Source organism: Lacerta agilis, chromosome 1 (assembly GCF_009819535.1).
Source record: "Lacerta agilis isolate rLacAgi1 chromosome 1, rLacAgi1.pri, whole genome shotgun sequence".
Taxonomy (NCBI): domain Eukaryota; kingdom Metazoa; phylum Chordata; class Lepidosauria; order Squamata; family Lacertidae; genus Lacerta; species Lacerta agilis.
Window position 1 is genome coordinate 101,307,775 of NC_046312.1, and position 14,526 is coordinate 101,322,300.

General features: G+C 42.5%; 1 protein-coding gene across 4 annotated transcripts in view; it reads right to left on the reverse strand.

Annotated features, from left to right (window-relative positions):
- Window positions 1-14,526, reverse strand: part of CACNB4 (calcium voltage-gated channel auxiliary subunit beta 4) — a 128,861-nt gene that overhangs the window by 62,898 nt on the left and 51,437 nt on the right. Inside the window, exon 1 of one of the 4 annotated variants that reach the window (XM_033165029.1) lies at window positions 13,414-13,800. The exons of the other annotated variants lie outside the window; for them this stretch is intronic. Coding sequence (XP_033020920.1) covers window positions 13,414-13,458 — 45 coding nt within the window. The 5' untranslated portion in view covers window positions 13,459-13,800. Of the gene's footprint in view, window positions 1-13,413; window positions 13,801-14,526 lie in introns of those variants that run through there. 4 annotated transcript variants of the gene reach the window in all.

Genomic DNA, 14,526 nt, shown 5'->3' on the forward strand with positions numbered 1-14,526 from the left:
TGGCTTTGCATTTCTTTTACTTTGTATGTTGCCTAGATAACTTTCATAACAAGGCAACTGGCAAAGCTAAAGAAATGAATAGTCAAAAGCAAACGTTACACAACACCCAGGAAGTCATTTTGGCTAAACGAAGCAGACTGGAAAGCCAATGGACCCCAATAAAATGCTTCAAAGTTTTTACTAGTTCTGATAAATGAGTTTACATCTGAAGTCATCTTCAGAAATAGCTGAATTCATTCCGTGTGTACAAAATCCATACTTATTAGCGGCAAAGGTACAAAACGGATGCAGTTGCTACTGATTTATGACAACCCACTGCCACAGAAATATTTCATCACAGCATGGCAGAGTCAGTGATTTGTAGTCAGGAAATCAAAACTCCAATCCTTGCAAGAATGAACAAGCCAGTGAGGATTACTGCAGCAAAGAAAACAAATTCCACTTGGGGTGTGTGTGTGTGTGAACCAGGGTTACATTTGGGAACGGGCACCCCCTGAAAACACTTGCTTGGAACCCAAATTCCACTCTATTTATATATTCACAACTCAAACTTCCACTTAAATAGCAGCCTCTGTTTTAAAAACTTAATGTTGATGGAGTGGCCGTGAACTCTGCATCCCTAAGTGCAAAACGCCTGCATCCATACAGGCCAGCTTAAATCAACACTCAGCCTTCTCTGTAAATGCATTATCAATGGGGAGACATCTAGCAGCTTAATATCTTACAACCAAAATGTGTTTTGTGGAGATAGTGCAGGGAGTGAAAACATCAACGGAATCTTAGATTACTTTACTCCTTTTGTGTTGCTTTTATCATTACATGGCTTCTTATGAAGTCACATTCCTCCCCTAAGTGCCCTTGCTTTTAGCAAGAGCTGTTTCTTTGTCCACATGTTTTTCCTGGAGTATCTTTATATATGGATTATGGCACTGCGATAGTTTTTACAGAACTAAAAAAATATATATTGGTATGCATGCACCAAGAACCAAATGAAGATTCATGGGATTCATGTCAGCAAAAGACAGGCAACTTGGGTTTTTTGCCCCCATAGCAAGGTCTTCCAAAATGCAACTCTTTGGTTCTCCCAACAGAATTAATGAGGTCCATTAACTTACACCACTAAGGTAGAGGAGAAACCTTCATCCTGCCCCTTGTGATCTCATTCACTGAGAATCAAGCCCACTCCTATCAACATAGCTTCGCCCTGTAGTTTTTAGGTCATGCGACAGAGGATGAGATGGTTGGACAGTGGTCTCAAATCGACTAGCATGAGTTTGGCCAAACTGCGTGAGACAGTGAAAGATAGGCATGCCTGGCGTGCTCTGGTCCATGGGGTCACGAAGAGTCGGACACGACTGAACGACTGAACAAAAGTCCTACTTGAGTATTCCCTTCATACAACAGTAAACACACAGAGAGGGAAAGTGGGGCCATGACTGGTAGTCCCATAGCCTCACCTCCTGGCATCCACACATTGGTGGAGGAAAGGTCTACAAGGAGGAGTTACTTATACACACGTAGCACCCCATTATAAAAAGGGGAAAACGCCTGACCAATACTAGATTTGGCATGTAGAACTGAACCAAGTTCTCCTTGGATTCTTTTTAAGTCCAGCGCTGGATTTGTGGCTCTTACAAGCACTGAGAACTCAGTTACAAGACCAAATAAAGGCACTCGGGATATACAGAGCCCTTAACAAATGCTGCATCCAATCAATCTTGATTAAATCAGACATCAGCACTTCTTCATTGACAAAGCAAAGCTACAAAATAAAATAAAAAATCCTTCCAGTAGCACCTTAGAGACCAACTAAGTTTGTTATTAGTCTGAGCTATCTGAAGAAGTGTGCATGCACACGAAAGCTCATACCAATAACAAACTTAGTTGGTCTCTAAGGTGCTACTGGAAGGAATTTTTTTATTTTGTTTTGACTATGGCAGACCAACACGGCTACCTACCTGTAACTAAAGCAAAGCTATGTTTAAAAAAACTAATGTATGCTCATAAAACGGGGCATTAAAAAAGAAACATTTCAGCCTTCCTAGATATTGTGTAAGGAAACTTCAGACGATTCAGTCCGTTTCTTGAGAGCTAACGTGGTGGAGATAGCTGAAAGGGCTGAATCTGGGAAATCAGGGTTCAAATCCCCACTCAGCTATCAAGCTCACTTGGTGACATAGGGCCAGTCATTGTCTCTCAGCCTAACCTACTTCACAGGGATTTGATGAGGATAATATTAGGATGGAAGAGCTATATATATGCCACCATCAGCTCCTTAGAGGAAAGGTGGGTTGTAAATGTAATAAGTAGGTAAATAAACATAGAGACGTGTGTGCAACAATAGTTCAGAAGGAATTCCTTGTATAAACCAACAATTGCAGATCCCATGCCATTATAAAGACTGAATTGATTATTTATCATTATATATTCCTAATTTTTCCAAGTAATTTCAAAATTTGGGTTACTATTCCTTGGGGGGAAAGGAGGCGTAGTTAAGAGTAAACATTGAGCCAGTTCACATGTGCCAACAAAGATTGGTTTGGAACTGTGTGAGTGAACACTCCCTCCTAACATCCCATGGTAAGTCACTTTGCGGGGTTGGATGTGACCACAGGGAATATGACTGAGCATACAAGTGAAGGAGGGAGCAAACAAGCTTTTTAGCATGGGTCGGAGGACTAGGAACGCTATGCCCTGAACCTTTTGCACTAACTGCTTAGCTTTGCTTATTGCCAGTGGTTTAACCTCTGACACATGAAGAAATGTGGTAAGAAGGATTATGCTACTGCAACCCAGTACATATTTACTGAAAAATATGTGCCATTGAATTCAGTGGGGATTACTCTCAAGTATATGTGCTTAGGATCACAGCCTCAAACCTGGAATGTGGTCCAAATCTTGTTGAATCAGAAGTGCTACTGAATGCAATGTGATGTACTCCCTAGTTATGTGTGCTTAGTAATTTTTCATTAGGTTTCCTAAGAAATCCCAGACTCAAGGATGTAAATTGCATGAGTTTATTTCACTTTTTTACAACTGTGCTTCCTAGTGCACAGCTTTGATCTCTCTCCATAGATATATCAAGCACCAACTACCACATCACAATCACAACAAGGCAGGTCTTGGTGCATCCAGCACTGATCTAACTCACCTCTTTTATATGTCACAAATTTTTAAAATGTTTCAAAAGATGAGTTTTGTCAACTCTACTGACAGTGGTCAAATTCAAGCGTTCATAGCTGAAAAAGACTTTAACAAATGCATCTCTGCCACACTTGATGTGGCATGTGTACGGGAAAATCCCACTACTAATTTGCTACAATCTAGTTCACACATACTGCGGAAAAATTGAGAGCCTGATTTTCTAGGACCTTCGGTCTCCTATTATGTTTTTTAAGAGAAAAACTGTTGCCAGCCTGAATACATTTGCCTAATTTTTTTACTCAAGTTGCTGTCGACTGCATAGATCCTAATTTACTAACAGCAGTAGCATGGGCCAGTTTATAACAGTGAATGCAAAACATCAATCTTTAGAAATAAAAGTAACTAAATTAGTTTTATGGCACTGCCATAAAGACAGAATGAAGAACATTCCTAATTCAGCTGGACATAGCCTGGTCCAAAGTTTTAGGGCTCATCCACACTTCCTTTTGCACCATGTTTCTAGGCATCAATCCATGTCCAAGCGGTTTGTTTGGGGTTTTTTGTCCCGGTGGTTTCTCCCAGGTTTTACCACTGCATCGCATTTTCCATAGTTTGCCATTTGCTCCAATTCAGCAGTGAAATGCGAGTTTTCACGGGGAAAGCACAAGGACACAAAAAATCAAACAAGAACCTGGAAATTCCAGGCCTGTACCCAGAAAGGTAAGTGTAAGTGAGCACTTATAACATCATTTCCAAAAAGCTGAGACACTGGGAATTCATGATGAAGAAGAAGAAGTGTTTGGATTTGATATCCTGCTTTATCACTACCTGAAGGAGTCTCAAAGCAGCTAACATTCTCCTTCCCCTTCCTCCCCCACAACAGACACTCTGTGAGGTGAGTGAGGCTGAGAGACTTCAAAGAAGTGTGACTAGCCCAAGGTCACCCAGCAGTTGCATGTGGAGGAGCGGAGACGCGAACCTGGTTCACCAGATTACGAGTCTACCGGTCTTAACCACTACACCACACTGGCTCTCAATGACAAGACACACTGGAATATAGGAAGCTGCCCTATACCAAATCAGGCCATTGGTCTGTTTAGTTCAGTATCGTCTACACTGACTGGCAGCAGCTTTCCACACCATCCTGAACCCCTAAGATGGTCTGAAAGTAAAGGATCCAAACAATGGACCAGCTTAATGACAGGATTGTGCAGCTTGCAAAGAGATAGGCTCTGCAACCTCGTTTCACTTCCAGATCTGCTGCAGTGACAGGCAAGTGCTCTCAGTTAAGCCAGGAGGAATGTATGGGGGGGGGGCACAAACCCTTCCATGTATACTGTGGTCTTGTTGGCTTCCTATCCAATTACCATTTGGGCCCAAGTTATGTGCACCTACAACTCCCTCTTAGATGTTCAGACCATCCCAAAATCCTTGTATGTTAAGATACACATTTTGATATCAGCAGCACACCAGTGTTTGTGTACCATAAAAGCAAACAGTGCTGTTCTCAAAAAAGCAGCATCTTCCTATCAGTTCAGAAGACTGGCTGAAGAGCACAAGATAAAACACTTGTATGAGTTGACAAGAATCAACATTGCACCTTGTGGGGAGAAGTGAGGAAAGTCATTTCACAAACACAGGTGCCATTTTAAAATTAGTGCTTCTGAAACAAGGGGGGGGGGAAGAGAATTTGTGTGATAGTCTGATGCACAAAAACAACCAATGGGTAATCTGTGTGCCATTCTCTTATACATGAGTACCTGCACTTTAGAAAACACATTACCTTGAAATACAGATATTTTACCTTGGATGACTGTGAGAATGCTGGTGCATGTATATGTACACTGAATATGAATGTAAACACTACTTTTTAAAAAGGTGTGTTCCTCCTCATAAATTCAGATTTGGAAATATCCACATTAATGGAACCAGCCTGAAAGAATGGCATGTTACATATACCCTAGGTCTTCATGAGGATGAAGTCAGCTGAAAGGTTTTGCATCCACTAAAGGCAAAATCCACAACATCTGTGAAAATAATGCCTGTGAAAATAAGCGAGGGGGACACTGTGGCCCTCCAGATGATGTTGGACTACACTCCCATCATCCCTGACAATTACTCATGCTGGCAGAGGCTCATGTGAATTGGAGTCCAGCAACATCTGGAAGGTCACAGGTGCCCCATCCCTAGACTAGCCTATGCAGCAAAGGTTTTTATTTTGAAAGATGTATTTGATTAGTATCCCATTTGGTGGTACTCTACCATAAGATACAACTATGCAGATTTTATATGCCTGTTGTCTTTGTCCATGGAGTTTTCTTGGCAGGGATGCTTTGTCCATGGAGTTTTCTTGGCAGGGATACTGGAGTGGCTTGCCAGTTCCTTCTCCAGGTGGATCACGTTTAGTCAAAACTCTCCACTATGACCTGTCCATCTTGGGTGGCCCTGCACGGCATAGCTCATAGTTTCTCTGAGTTATTCAAACCCCTTTGCCACGACAAGGCAGTGATCTATGAAGGATATGGATATGGAACAACTAATTGGTTCAAAATTGGGAAAGGAGTACAACAATGCTGTATATTGTCTCCCTGCTTATTTAACTTATATGCAGTATTCATCATGTGAAGGTTGGACTGGATGAATCCCAAACCGGAATTAGGATTGCTGGAAGAAATATCAACAACCTCAGATATGCTGATAACACAACATTGATGGCAGAAATTGAGGAGGAATTAAAGAACCTTTTAATGAGAGTGAAAGAGGAGAGTGCAAAATATGGTCTGAAGCTGAACATCAAAAAAAAAATAAGGTAATGGCCACTGGTCCCATCACCTCCTGGCAAATAGAAGGGGAGGAAATGGAGGCAGTGAGAGATTTTACTTTCTTGGGCTCCATGATCACTGCAGATGGTGACAGCAGTCACGAAATTAAAAGACGCCTGCTTCGTGGGAGAAAAGCAATGACAAACCTAGACAGCATCTTAAAAAGCAGAGACATCACCTTGCTGGCAAAGGTCCGTACTGTATAGTTAAAGCTATGGTTTTCTCAATAGTGATATATGGAAGTGAGAGCTGGACCATAAAGAAGGCTGATCGCTGAAGAATTGATGCTTTTGAATTATGGTGACTCTTGAGAATCCCATGGACTGCAAGAAGATCAAACCTATCCATTCTGAGGGAAATCAGCCCTGGGTGCTCATTGGAAGGACTGATCCTGAAGCTGAGGCTCCAATACTTTGGCCACCTCATGAGAAGAGAAGACTCCCTGGAAAAGACCCTGATGCTGGGAAAGATTGAGGGTACAAGGAGAAGGGGGTGACAGAAGACAAGATGGTTGGACGGTGTTCTCGAGGCTACCAACATGAGTCTGACCAAACTGCGGGATGCAGTGAAAAAAGGCATGCCTGGCATGCTCTGGTCCATGGGGTCACGAAGAGTCGGACACGACTGAACGACTAAACAACAACATGCAGATTTACCCTCAACTAGTTCCTTTAATCTCTGTTAGTCTTAGAATCTCCATTAAGTGTGTGAGACAACTCATCTCTCATATGCATACAATTTTCAGCTGCAGTATGCAACTGGTAGTCAGACATGCACAATTTCCACAGTCACACACTACATATCTGCTCTCATGAGTTTCTAAATGCATGAATGATGAGGGTTCAGAAATGGCCAAAACTGGAAGCTGCCTCCTTGAGGTTTTCTAAGGGCAAAATTCTTTAGAAAGAAAAGTCTGATCTCCAAGATTTTCAGTTTCCACTTTTTATTTTATTTTATTGTCACTATAGAAAGAGCTTGGCCACCAGTGGCTCCTCTTCCTGAAGAATGCATGTCAGGAGCAAGGATGAGAAGATGACAGGATATGTCCCCTCTGCATCCTAATCAGAAAAGCTGGACAATAGTTGTTTTGTCTAAGAGAGAAGGGTTAAGTGCAAGACAGCATTTGCATGTAGTGGACCATCAATATGTTTAGACTCTATGGGGGAGGGGAAAGCTGAAACCAAGTTTGGAGGGAATCTGAAATAAGTGGTGGACATGGAAACACAATCATCACCTCTACTTTGTAAATCCTCTCCTCCCAAAGCAGCTTTTCTTTATTGGGGTTTTATTACGTGCAGAGATAGTTAGGCCTAAGTCTATGAATGGAGTACCTAAATGCATGAGTGATAGTTGAAAAGAGCTCTCTCTGCAAAGAGTGTTAGCTGAGATTTAACTAGCCCACTTGGCATTCTGTTTGTTTGTAACAGGTTAATTTTTGACATATCAGAATGAAATTCAGTATGCACACTTAGGGCAAATCTACAATTTACATTGGAATACCAGCTTTGCATTTGAAATTCAAACTCCTGCTCAAGCCCTACATCTGGGTTGCAGGTTTTTGTTTTTGTTTTTTAAAAAGGATGAGGTAGGAGAAAAGATCTATAATAGGCAAATGTGATAGCCTCTCAAACACAAATAGAAGGCAAGAGACTGAAACGTGCTCCTACCTCACCTCATTCATGTTGAGGCCAAGCCAGGGTCATGGGTGGCCATACCAGAATCAGAGCAGGCCCTGACCAGCAGGCAGAGTGAGGTGATTCCATCAGACAACAGGTGCCAAGGGATAAGGGAGGTATCTTAGAGGATGTGGCTTGCTTTGTGTAGCCTAAGTTAGCCTGATGCCCTCAAGTGTAATGGTTATAGTTCTTCTGGACAAACCACAAGCTGAAAACCATAGTACAGACCTTGGTTACAGCTTGTGCTTAGGCTGGGAAGTGCTAAACCATGAGCCCAGGTTTGGACAAAATGCTAAGCCAAGACAGCATGGTGCAGCCGCAGAACTGGGGAGGAGCAAAATGGTCCTGATCTGCTCTCCCACTTGTATGTTTGTGTTGAGCCATGTGTGACATGGCTTAGTGTGACATACAAACTGGGACACTGTCTTGCTCCTTTAATTTTTATTGTTTAAATCACTGATACCTTGAAAATGTTCCCAAGTCTCAATTATGTCCACACAAGACCTCTATGGAATTAGGAAGATATGACCAGGGGCTACTAGATTACTAAGCAAATGCTGCACCACTGAGGGACTTTAAAGTGAAAATTTTACAAATGCATATGGATCATTCAATAATTACCATATCAGGCACTGGTCTGCAGCTGTGATATTGCCTTTAACAATCACTACACAGCTTTCGTATCACCTGGCATCACCTTATTAATCCTATTTCTCAATGGGGGGGTGCTCATACATTCAGCTGCAGGTCACCAAGTACTGTACAAACTTGTGCGAATCAACCCTAAGTTACATTTGAATCAAGGTGGGCTTTACAGGAAGATTCCTCCTTTAGTAACAAATACTATCCTGGCCAGGGCAATCACAAGAAATTGTAAACAGGAATCATGCCTGGTCAACAAGTTGTAAAAAATATGGGGGGTCTGTCTTGTCATCCATTGTGGAAAGTATAGAATATCTAGGTATGCTAGGCATGTTCAGGCCTTTTCCTGAATATATGAGCACTCAAATGGTGGACAGTGATAGGGACATTGATGCAGACCCCAGCCTCATGCACTTTGCACCTACCCACCTTTCAGTCCCCAACCATCTCCATGTTGAGTGAAGAAGTTCTGCAGATATCCTTCTACTAGCATTTGCTTCAATGCAATTGGGATCCTGCTTTATCTGGCTCCCAGCTGTGAGGAGTAAATGAGAGTGGAAGCCCCCCCTGAAGACCTTCTCTGCTTAACAAGGGGATAGTCAGGGAATGGAGCACACAGAAAACACTGAGAGCATGGCTTACATATGCATCCCTGCCTCCCATCTACAGATACTGAGTTCACAGACAAATGCCCTGAACATACCTGTAGTTTTGCACAGAGCAGGTATTCCAGCATGGTCTATGTAACAGCTCAGGTTTTGCATGAGGTTTTGCTACCTTTAAAGAACTGTTTGAGTGACCAGTGGGAACTGGGGGACCCAGGGAATGGCCTGGAAACACCAGGCACTATAGCTGTTGTCAAGCTTCTTAACAATCTGGATGGCAACCGCCTGGGATGCCATGAAAAATTAGGATACACATAAAATAAATAAATTTTCAGAAAACAAACATAAGCACTAGTCAGAGTGACCAATTCCATTTTGGAAATTAGCATCTCTATTGTACAAGTTACTAAGAATTTCCCATACCAAATACTATCATGTCCCCACCACATGCTCATAATGGAGCTCACATTCCCCTAAATGTCAACCACCAAACTGAAGTCTGCATGGAAAACTATTCATTAAAAATACATTTAAAAAAAACACCTTCTGAACATTTCTGACAGCTGCTAAGTGCTAGGAACAAAAGGCAAATACATAGGTACCCCAAATATCAATGAAATGTTCTCAAGAGTAGTTATTACTTAAACATGAACACATGTAAGCATACATGAGCATTGTGTGTGTATAATATTCACACATATCTTTCATTACTTGTATCTGGGGACTCCTCACCCCCTCTGCTGTTTTAAATACCCAGTCCAGGCTTCCTTCTAATCAAGCATAACATTGGGATGAATTTGGAAATAATGGGCAAAACAAATTTAGGGGGAAGCCACCATGCCACCTTCTTAAAAATCTTCATTCTACACATGAATGAGGTAGCGCAACACAGGCCTGGTACTGAACATAACAGGCCTGGTTTTTACAAGGCCTGCTGCAGTAAAGCATAACTGTACTAGTCCTGATTCATTCTGATACAGTACACTCATTTTACAATGTGCTAGTCGCATCAGCAGCACAGGGTCTTTAGCTACAGATCTGCCTGCTACAAACCAGAAAGCAAGTACAGTACGCCTCCTTATGCTTTTCATATGCTCATCGCCAGCTGAGCGTTTGGGTTGAGCTGCTTGGCTTCCCATCAACCAGAACAGCTCAGAATCTCTTTCTTAACTTCAAGTGTATTCTGTGCAAGACATATGCACATATTCATACTGAACTTTGCTTTAAAAATGCCTCATTCCCCACAATTGCTCTCTTCCCTGAGTTCCTTCCAACTCACCCCTGCAGATCACCACCTCTGCGTGAGAGAGCTCAACTTTTACTGAACTGAAAGCTGTACATTCTGCTTCAGCATAGGCTGCAAACACACTTTTCTTCCAGCATTATAACTGGTCATTTTCATCGTGTTTCCCTACCCATGCCTTGAAGTGAACAGTAACACTTAATTTCCAACGTATACCCTCCTATTAAAGAGAGAGAGATATGTAGTACCAACCACATTATTCCAACTAACAATCCAAGTAGCTGGTCCCCTGTGATTGTATTTGGTCCTTTTTGAGAGGCAATAGACAATCCCCATGACCACCAGCATGCTAGGGAAAGGCAGGAGCACAGGCCCACACAGCCTGGCCATTGGTCCACCTAGCTCACTGTTTACAATCACTGGCAGCAGTTTTCCAGGATTTCAGATGGGATCATTTCCAGCCTATCTGGAGATGCCAGGAGTTGGAGCTGGGATGATCTGCATGTGAAGTAGATTCTCAACCACTGAGCTACTGTGGGGCCAGTGTGTGTGTGTGTGTGTGTGTGTGTGTGTGTGTGTGTAGAATGAGAGAGATACACCTGTTGAGTGTGGGAAGAGATCTGAGAGTGTGGGAAGAGATCTGAGAATGTGTAACATTTCTAAGTACAGTATTGCAATACTTATCCATTTCAAGCATCTTACTTGGAACCCTTGCCTTTCCCCCTCTTTTCCTTTTGACAAGCAAACCACGTCTTGAGATGTAAGAATGTTTGCATTGTTACTATTATTATTTGGATATTCCCCCTAGGGGAGGAGAGGGCACAGATTCCCCCCCCCTCCCACATTGCTACTGGCGGTGAGGAGAAAAAGTACTCGTTCCCAGCACACCATCATCCAATATAAGCAAGTCTGGCAGTGGCCTGGCAAAGAGAGAGAGAATGCACAGGCTGCACAGAAATATAACAGAAATACTCGTCATACATCTGAAACATTAATAGAACATGCCACTCAGTGGTTTGGGCCTTAAGGGAGGGGGACTGTGTCATACTATCACTCACTTTGCAGGCAATCTCAAGTAGGCTGCGCACTGACACTTGTACAGTCACACTTTGCATGGCAGCTACAACAGCCAAGAAAGTGCTATCTGAAGGAATAATACCTTTCAAGCTATAAAAATGTGGCATATATGTGGCATATATATATATCTGTGTGTATAATCATGAGGGAATATGTTTTGTTTGTGTATAAGCAGCTGGCAGACACATTATACAGATCTTCTGTCCCACAGTAAGACCAAATTATAAACAATTGTCTTTGTTTTGCATGTTTTGTGTTCTTTCTCTCATTCATCCTCACAGCAATCTGGAACGATGGCCCATTATTCCCTCTGTATTTCAAGCGGGGCAATTGAGTCTGAAAAAGGAAGATAAGTCTTAGGCCATCCAACAAACTAGCCTTGGACAGTACAGGTTTGTGGATCCCCAGTGTACTCAACTCAAGCCAAGGTACTTTCCCCCACTGAATTGCACCAGCAAGCACCTTGTCTATCTCCACTTATAAGTGGTTGTATATTTCTGACATATTTCAGGCATTGTAGCCACCTGCCCAGGCAATGTAATGCTACCCTTCCAAATCAATGCTGAACTAAAAAAGCATTTCTTATGGTTTCTAAAGAAAGTTTTAACTCTATTTATAAAATGTAGCTTGTATGAAAAAGGTTCCTTGGAAAGTGACCTGGCAGGTCAAGAAAGTACTTAGCGTAAGGAAATAACCTGCCATAGACAGAAATATCGGGTGTTTTTTTTTAATAAAAAACAACAACAACATCAGCAACAACAACAGCACCACAAGTTTCTAAAACTGAATTGAAAGGGCATTAACAGGAAATCCCCCCCCCCACCAGAAGAGGAACAGTGGAGTATTTCATTTTAGACATTTCAGAGACTTCCCCCTCTCCAAACTATCCTAACCATAAAAATAAATCATGAGCATTTGAGTCAACATGTAGATATGAGAGAGTTATCAGCAAGAGCCTGTGGAGAATCACAAAGACAGAGAGGAGCAAAGACTAATCTGAAGAGAGATACAGGATCTTATCCATTCTCATGTGGCTATCACATCACTGGCCATATACGTCTGCATTGACGCATACACTGTTTTATGTTATAATCTGTGTATTTTATGCTTTGGCTATAAAACCTTATGTAACACATTCCTACTTAATATGGAACAGTGTGTACATTGTTGTGGCAATCTCAGCAGATTTCTCTCCGTCTTGGGGAAATGTGGCCCCTCAAGGACTCTTTTAAATCATGGAGGGGTGGTGGGGAGGGGGGGGGGAATGCCCATCATAGCAAGGACCATAGGTTTCTAATCTCTGCTGTCAACTTTCTGCAGTCCATGTTTAATTGTACAGGCTTTAGGATTCCCAGTGCTCAATTCTGGCAAAATACAAATGGCTTCTGCTAGCAGGAAAGCTATCCTGACTTGGGGGAGTACCATCTATTAAGGAGTAGCATATCCTAAATAATAATGAGATGGCAAGATTGGCAATCATGACACCTCAGCCTCCGTTCACAGCATGCTGAAAGCTCGCATACTGCCATTGTGAAGCTACAGGATTGTGTTAACAGCAACCACTTGTACAGCTTCTTTGTTCAAGAAAATCAAATGCATCTGCAAAGATCATTTACCCAGGCAGCATCTTCTCTCTCTCTCTCTCTCTCTCTCTCACACACACACACACACACACACACACATCTTGGAGAACTTCCACCGCTCCCAAATTAAGCAAAACACGAAGTCCTGTGTTATTAGTATTCTCCTTTCTCCCATCCCGTGGCACTTTCCCCAGCTGATGAACATATCATGCATGATAGCTACAACACCTCTCCCCATTTCGGAGCCACGAAGCACTCATGCACCCTGCCATGAGGACAGAAGTGCAGCATGTAATCAGCAAAACGACAGCGCACACACACACACAAAATGCTTCCCAGCTTTCGTCGGAAACACCTATATCTTCCCCTTCTCCTTTTTCTAAAGCTGCAGGACAAGGAATTATATAACCGAGATTAGTTCAGGTGGCTCCAGACTATATCCATCACATTGCCAAGCAGCCCACAAAACAAAGCCTGTTTCTTTGGCGTCCCTGTCCTCCGCATACCTTGCTGTTGCGAGGAGGAGGAGGAGGAGGAGGAGGAGGAGGAAAGAGACCAGCAAAAGGGTGGGCTTTTAGACACACACACACACACAAAATAAAAAACGAAAACTCCACTTACCGCCTCAGAGTCTTCAAATCCATGCAGGTACAAATTGTCATACATGGAGGTCTGATAATCCAAAGCACCCCTTTCTCAGTGCAAAAGTGAATTCCCTACAAAAGCCACAGCTGGGATTTAAAACGCAGGGAAAGGCCTAGACAGTAGACAGAGCAGCTCCAGCCTGCCTTGTCAATTCCTCCTCTGGATTTCCCCCAGCCAAGATGCTATTCATTCACATCATAGAAAGGAAGGTTATCCCTAGAGGCAACCCAGACCTGGCATTTTATCTGCCTTCCAAACACAGAGCATGAAAGCAAAACCGTTTTTCCCTCAACCAAGGGCTGATGACAGAGTCAGGAAAGAGACCGGTGATTGGCTGGGCTGCTGTGCCTCAGTCAACTCACAGAGAATTCTCTTTGATAGTGGATGACGAACAGGAGGGCTTGTGCGTTTGTAACAAGCATGTCCCCGATGATTTCTTCTCTTCAGCCCGCAATAATAATAAAAGCTCGCCAGCATTTTTGAAAAGAAAAGAAAGAGCTGAGGTGGGGGTGGATAGCTGGACAGATTTAACTACCAAATACACCCTGTGGAATAGAGAAAATAAGGGGATCCCCCCCCTCAAGTCCAGTCATCAAAAAACGGAAGCCACAGTAAACAGCTTCAGCTTAAAAGTAAACTGCAATTTGGCAATAAATCGTTTGTTTGTTTTTTATGCAGGAGAACAGGAGCGAAAGCACACAATGGAAACAGAGGAAGAGCTCTGCTAATTTATGCTGTTTCAATTAGACATCCCTTTCCTCAGAATTATGTTGCTTAAGGAAGGACAGCAAAGATTTAAACATCACTACCACAAGCTTAAAGATAAAATAATCCACTGCTCTGTCTACTTCCTGGGCTTAGTTTGAATTGCCTGAGCAATATTCTTATTTGAGAGGATCTTCCTCAGGATGCAAGTAGCATTTTAAAATAGGCTGCTGCAGACGAAACCGCTGAAAAACATTTTATCCCTTAAGAGAGTTATGCACTCATTTTCCAAAGAAGCCCAAATTTTCTAATATTTTAGGGGAGGGGAAAATACTGGTTGCACCCAGCCAAATTTGAAACCTCTGTCCTCTCTTGCTCATTGGA